Here is a 6687-nt window from a genome sequence, read left to right as displayed (position 1 = left end):
GAGGAAGAGGATGTGATGGGGACACTTCTTCCCTGTCTGTGTATTCTAATCTTTTAGAACATCCTTGAGATGTTCAACCCTCGCCTCCCACAAGTCCACAATTAGCCTTAAATTCATGACTTGTAAAAAGAACGAACAACAGGTATGATGTTTGCTAAAACTGGTTCTGAAAAAGCACTGAAAGGAGTGGTTCAATACAATTCTGTGCTGACGAGTGTTTTGTTTTAAATCAGACAACAGCAATAATAGATAAAAGCAACATGAAATGATTTATTGAAAAAATGACCATTCAGGCAATATCACACAGCGATGTAAGATAATATTCAATATCAGATCATCTTTGTTTTTGTATTAAAAATAAAAGTAATTTTTGTTAGTCCATCAACTAATTCCCCTGGTGACACAGAATAATAGCTGTGGTCCTGGTCAGATCTTTTAAAAGAATAAATTCAGAGGTGTGTGCATGAGTATGACATGGTGTGTGTGTGTGTGTGTACAGAAATTACCAACACAGATGATAAAAGGGAATTCAGAAATATATAGATCTTGTAGCTTATCCTCAAACCTTGGGGAAGAGGCGTGTATTTTTCTCAAAAGGGCACAAATCTAACAGTCAAGGTGGATGTTTGGGTTGTGTTACTTTAAAGGACATCATCTCCTCAAGGGGGAATCCCCTGCAGCCCAGGCCAGGGAGTCCCCGGGGAGGGAGCCAGGCTGTTGTTACTTGGCCTGGGTGGCAGAGGGGACATCAGTGACCAAGGTGTCCTCCTCCTCAGCGGCGCTGTTCTTCTTGGCCACAGCAACCGAAGCGGGTGTTTCCGCAGGGCCCTTCCCGGTCTTGCCTTCTCCTCCCACGTTGACCTGGCCCTGGGCACCGCGCACCTGCTGCGGGCGGTGGCGTGGGTTGTTGGGGCGGCGGGATCCGTAGCGTGGTGGGGGCTTCTGCTTCGGCCCTCCGTCGTCATGCCCGCTTTCCTTGTCTTCCGCCTCCAGCTCCTCAGAAATGCCTGCTGAGGGTCTTGGACCAGGAGTGATGCCTCGAGCCCTAGGGCGACTCAGCAGGTAGCTGGGGCCGGGCCCCCGCCGAGGGGCGCACTCGGGCCTTGAGGCTGGGGCAGACGCGGGCAGGTGGGCAGGCCGCGGGCCGCTGGTGGGAGCGAGGATCGAAGGGCCGCGAGACAGGGCCCAGGCCCTGCGGAAGGGCGGAAAGCACTGCAGCCTTTGGTCTTGGGGTCCGCCGGGCAGGCGGCGCCTCTGGCCCTGGGCCTTGGTGAAGCCTTCGCCACTGGCCTCACCTTCGTCGACGTCGTCCTCAGCGCCCCTGGGACCGTGCAGGGGTGGCCCGCGGCGGCGGATGTAGAAGCCCTTGCAGAAGCGGGGGCGGTTGGCAGCGTAGCGACTGCCCTGCACTGGGGCACCCGCTGGCCCGGTCACGTTAGCGGCCTCGGTGCCCCGCTCGCCCTGCACCACATCAAACTCGACCATCTCGCCGTCGCCCACGCTGCGTTGGTACTTGTGAGGGTTGTTCCGGGTGATGGCCGTCTGGTGAACGAACACATCTTCTTGGGTATCATGCCTGCTGATGAAACCGTACCCGTTCTTCACGTTAAACCACTTGACGGAGCCTCGCACCCTCTTGGCGATGACCTTTTTGGGCACCTTTCCCTTGGCGCCTCCTGCCGCGGTGGTCTTGGGGATCGCGTCTCTGCCGAGGTTGCCAGCCACTGGGGCCCGGGGAAGATCTCCACCTCCCAAGGAAACCAGGAGTTTCTGCGCGGCTTGAGGGGGTACTGAGGCGGTCACCTCTGTGCGGGTGACCTCTCCCACCTCACTCATGATGCCGTCCTTGCTCTCCTTTCTCTGAGAACTTGAGGGAAATCTGGTCCTCGGCGATTGGGGGTGGGGTGGGGTGGGGAGGGGCTAGGTCTGGAGGCAGGAGCCTCACTTTGGAAGGGTCGGTCGGTCGGGGCCAAGGACTCTCTGGCTTCGCTCTGAGACTCTTGGAAAGGCCCGCGTCGTCTCCTGGGGCAACAGGACGCGGACCAAACAGTGGCTGCCGCGGGCGGTGACGTCTCAATGGGGGTCACCCACTTAGGAGAAGGCGCTTGGGCTGGGGGGCGGGGCAGATGTGCTCTGCCTTGTGCTCCAGGTGCCTCTTGGTCCCTCATGGAGAGGGGGCTCATTTGAAGCTCTAGGCAATGGTCTTCTTGAAGACCCTCTTGCTTGCTTGAGTGGATGTGAAGAGATGACCCACTTTCCATCTCTCTCCCTTGGTTGGAGATATTCCCAGCCTTCTTAAGGGCACTCTCCAAATGCTCCCACAAAACCCTGGTCCTCTTCCAACTCCTTGTGTGCTCTATATGTGGGTGAGGCATTTTGTGTAAAGGTGAGACAAAATGGCAACCACATGAAATTAAGACCCAATCAAAGAAGCCCACTGTGGGTTGTTTGTTTTCTTTTCTTTTCTTTGTTTTCCTGCGGAGAGATAGGGGAAGCCTGCCAGCGCTAGAATGCTAGTACTGAGAGGACACTAAACTAGTGCAGGTTTATCCAGACTAGTGTTAGGGTTGTAGAGTAGTGAAGGTGAGTGGGAACACTTTTGTTAACTAGAATATTCTGAAAACCCTGTTGAGCTCTGTGTTCTTGCCCACATAAAGCAAATGGTCATGTGGAGTAAAATAGAGCTGAGTGAATTTGCCCTTGTATTTTAACTGCAGATCCAAACTTTCCCCCACCCTCAAATGGTTTATGACTCTGTGATCTGTATCCTAAGTTGGAGTTCTGGTTTAATTATACAGGAACCCTAAGAATTCAGCCTAACTGCAGTGCTAATACTGTGGTAAGGTACAACTAGCTGTCTGAAGTATAACCTTTCAGATGTGATGATAGAGCAGGCCAAAATAGTAGATAGCAACTGGTCAGAAAACTGTTTACATTCATTAATGAGAAAAATAAAAATAAGCCAAGTTGGCCTACCACTTTAGAGTTTACAGAAACCTCTGTGTTGCGCATTTGACCCCTGCAATAACCCACTCTATAAGGAAGTGGAGCAGTGTTGTTTTTACTTCAATTTGACGGATGAGGGAACCAGGGCCCAGAGATAGCAAGCTGCTTGCTTAAGTTCACATGTTTAGTATGGGGCAAACAGATTTCATTCCAGGTCCAGGTCTTTTTCCACCACACCTCACTGGCCTTTGTGTACAGTTTTGTGACTTCCTTCAACTGATGTCAGAGAACAGGGACCTCTTTCAGAGAGGTCATACAACCCAGCAGAGAACCCAAGAAACACCTCTTGCATGGATGATCTGTCTCCCCTGGGTTGAGGCTTCCAGGCCTGGCCCTCTACAGGGGCAAAAATTGCCTTCATGTCAACTAAGAAGCATCCCCTGTCCCCACATGCAGTAACCTTCTGCCTGAAGCTGACTAGAAAACAAACCCTACTGCAGACTCAGGAGCCGTTTCTTCACCATGCTGGTGTAATATAAAGTGGAAGAAGGGGTCCTCATTTTAATTTTTCTATTTAAAAAACACTTCTTCAGGCATCATCTCTTGTGGTTTTTGCAACAAGCATGAGAGAGCAGCAGGCTACTGTCAGTATCCTCATGTGACCATGAGTAAATAAGGGCACCAGGGCACAAAACATCTACCTGACCTAACCAAGGCCACCCATGTAGTAAGTACAGAACCAGGATAATACCTTTGGGAATTCAGGCCCTCCGGTTCTTAGTCCACTGTGCACTCCATGGCTCCATGAAGCCAGTTCTATGATATTGCCAACATTTCTTCCTTTCATGTCCTGAGAGCTCTTCTTGCTCTTTCCCACATTTGCCATGCTCATTCCCATCTCTGTGCCCATGTTCACTTTTCTCCTCATTCTCCTAGGAATACCTTCTCTCCTCTCCTCTGCCTGTACAAATCCTATCTGCCCTCTGAGCCTCCATTTTGCAATCCTCTCCCACCCCCTTTCCAAATGCACCAGTCCACCTCAATATCGTTCTTGGAAACCTAGTTGCACTTACAGCCCAACGATTAATGGCTACTCTACTTCTTCCCTGATGCATAAGGCTTTATGTCTCACTATTATTCCCAACTAGATTCTAAGCTCACTAAATCTCACTAAAGAGTGAACACTTTAAATTTCTTCTCTGAGTACCATGGTGCCTGGAACAACACTGGCTGCCTAAAGGGCCACCCGAAATGTGTGCTTGTGGATTAAATTTATACCTTCCCCCTCCCCCCTGCCTCAAAGTGGTTACATCCTTGAATTCCTTACAGTCACTAGCACAGCGCCAGGCACAAAGATGCCAATGAGATTCACTGGCTCGAACTGAGTATGCCCTCTTGAATCTCCTGTTGTTGTTATCATGATATACAGGATAGTGCCTTGGAGCCATCATGGAACTCTATTAAACTTTCCTGGTTTGTAGGTATTTTATGCAAGAATAAAGGTTTTGTAAAAAAACAAATTAATATGGTATGAATTAATTAATTCAACTTTAAGGTTTAATTTGTTGAGACCATTGTATTATTTTCATTGAAATCATCAGGTTCTATTTTTTTTAATTTTATTTTTTATTTTTTAAAATTTACATCCAAATTAGTTAGCATATAGTGAAACAATGATTTCAGGAGTAGATTCCTTGATGCCCCTTGCCCATTTAGCCCATCCCCCCTCCCACAACCCCTCCAGAAACCCTCAGTTTCTTCTCCATATTTATGAGTCTCTTCTGTTTTGTCCCCTCCCTGTTTTTATATTATTCTTGTTTCCCTTCCCTTATGTTCACCCGTTTTGTCTCTTAAAGTCCTCATATGAGTGAAGTCATGTGATTTTTGTCTTTCTCTGACTGACTAATTTCACTTAGCATAATACCCTCCAGTTCCATCCACGTAGTTGCAAATGACAAGATTTCATTGTTTTTGATTGCCGAGTAATACTCCAATATATGTGTGTGTGTGTGTGTGTGTGTGTGTGTGTGTATATATATAGATATATATAGATATATATATGTAAATATATATATCTATATCTATCTATCTATCTATATCTATCTATCTATCTATCTATCTATCTATCTATCTATCTATCCATATATCACGCCATCTTTATCCATTCATCCATTGGTGGACATTTGGGCTCTTTCCATACTTTGGCTATTGTTGATAGTGCTGCTAGAAACATGGGGGTGCATGTGTCCCTTTGAAACAGCACACCTGTATCCCGTGGATAAATGCCTAGTAGTGCAATTGCTGGGTCATAGGGTAGTTCTATTTTTAGTTTTTTGAGGAACCTCCATACTGTTCTCCAGAGTGGCTGCACCAGCTTGAATTCCCAAGGTTCTGTCTATTTATTCTGCACCTGTCTCCACCCATCCTGTGAAGCATATAATTTAATTCCTATTATTAAAAAGCTCTCAATGAAATAGAGGGTAATTCAGGCTTAAGGTATACCATCTGATTCATTAACATTTAAGAGGCTTATCATCTAAAAATACAATCTTTTAAAAAAATAAAAATAAAAAACTTTGTTTGCTGTTTCAGCCACAAAATGGTGCTGAACCTGAGACAGCAGAGTCCATCCAGGCCCATTGTAAAAGGTGATAACATTATCTACTGTGAAGAATAAATAAGGTGGCAGCCTAAGGAGCGGAGGCTTAATAATAATGCCCCAGCCATTACTGGACTGACTCACTGGCACTTCCTGTTCAAAAGGTAAATGGGCTAAATGGAAAAGAGAACCCTATCCATCTTACTCCTTCCAGAACCACACCATCAACTCCACTGTCTCTTGAGTGCTGCTATCTGTCCAAGGCAACATAAAGGTAATATAATACATCCAGAAATAATAAAAAGTAATCTAGAGTATGGCACTGAGAATGCCCACCCTTGCCCCACATCCTGCAAATGGTACATCACAGAAACCAAGGTGACTCCAGAGATACTATGGATGTCAATAAGTGGTTTAAAATATGGGCAGTGTCGCAATTTTCAGTGCACTCTCAGCTGAGGTTTTGGGAACTAAAATCATTAGAAAGAGCCAGGAATCTTAAGTCAGAAGATCTGGGTTTGATTCCTGGGATGGCCAAATATTGACTGTTTAGCCTTGAGAAAATCACCTCACTTCTCTGAAATGCAGTCTTCTGGCATGTAAGAAGGAAATATAAATGCCTAAAATGTGAAAAAAAATATGTGTAAACCAACAGCTGTGAACATTTTGCCATGTGTTAAAAATAAAGGAAGAGAGAGTGAAAGAAGGACAGAAATGATAAAGCATAATGGTTAATTTTATGTGACCCAGTTTGGCTGGGTCATGGTGCCCAGATATGTGGTCAAACATTATTATGGATGATTCTGTGAGAGTGTTTTTTGGATGAGAATAACTTTTAAATCCATGAATTTTGAGCAAAGCAAATTGCCCTCTATAATGTGGGTGGGCCTCATCCAATCAGGTGAAGGCCTGAACAGAGAAAAAGACTGACCTCTCCTGAGCAAGAGGCAGTTCTGCAGCAGATGGCCTTTAGACTTGAGCTGCAACATTGGTTCTTATGTGGGTCTCTAGTTTGTCAGCCAATCCTGCAGGCTTTGGATTTACCAGTCTCCGTAATCACGAGCCAGTTCCTTGAAATAAATTTCTCTGTCTCTCTGTCTCTGTTTCTCTCTGTATCTCTGTCTGTCTGTCTCTACACACAC

The 6687-nt window shown here is 46.4% G+C and overlaps 1 protein-coding gene across 1 annotated transcript; it reads right to left on the bottom strand.

The window, feature by feature from the left end:
• Positions 1-250: 250 nt before the first annotated feature.
• Positions 251-2014, bottom strand: LOC123595714 (Y-box-binding protein 3-like). The gene has a single exon (XM_045473385.1). The coding sequence runs from the start codon at positions 1834-1836 to the stop codon at positions 721-723; it is 1116 nt and encodes a 371-aa protein (XP_045329341.1). The 5' UTR covers positions 1837-2014; the 3' UTR covers positions 251-720.
• Positions 2015-6687: the final 4673 nt, after the last annotated feature.

Source organism: Leopardus geoffroyi, assembly GCF_018350155.1.
Source record: "Leopardus geoffroyi isolate Oge1 chromosome X unlocalized genomic scaffold, O.geoffroyi_Oge1_pat1.0 chrX_random_Un_scaffold_55, whole genome shotgun sequence".
In the NCBI taxonomy this organism is placed as follows: domain Eukaryota; kingdom Metazoa; phylum Chordata; class Mammalia; order Carnivora; family Felidae; genus Leopardus; species Leopardus geoffroyi.
This window is presented reverse-complemented; position numbering and strand designations above follow the sequence as displayed.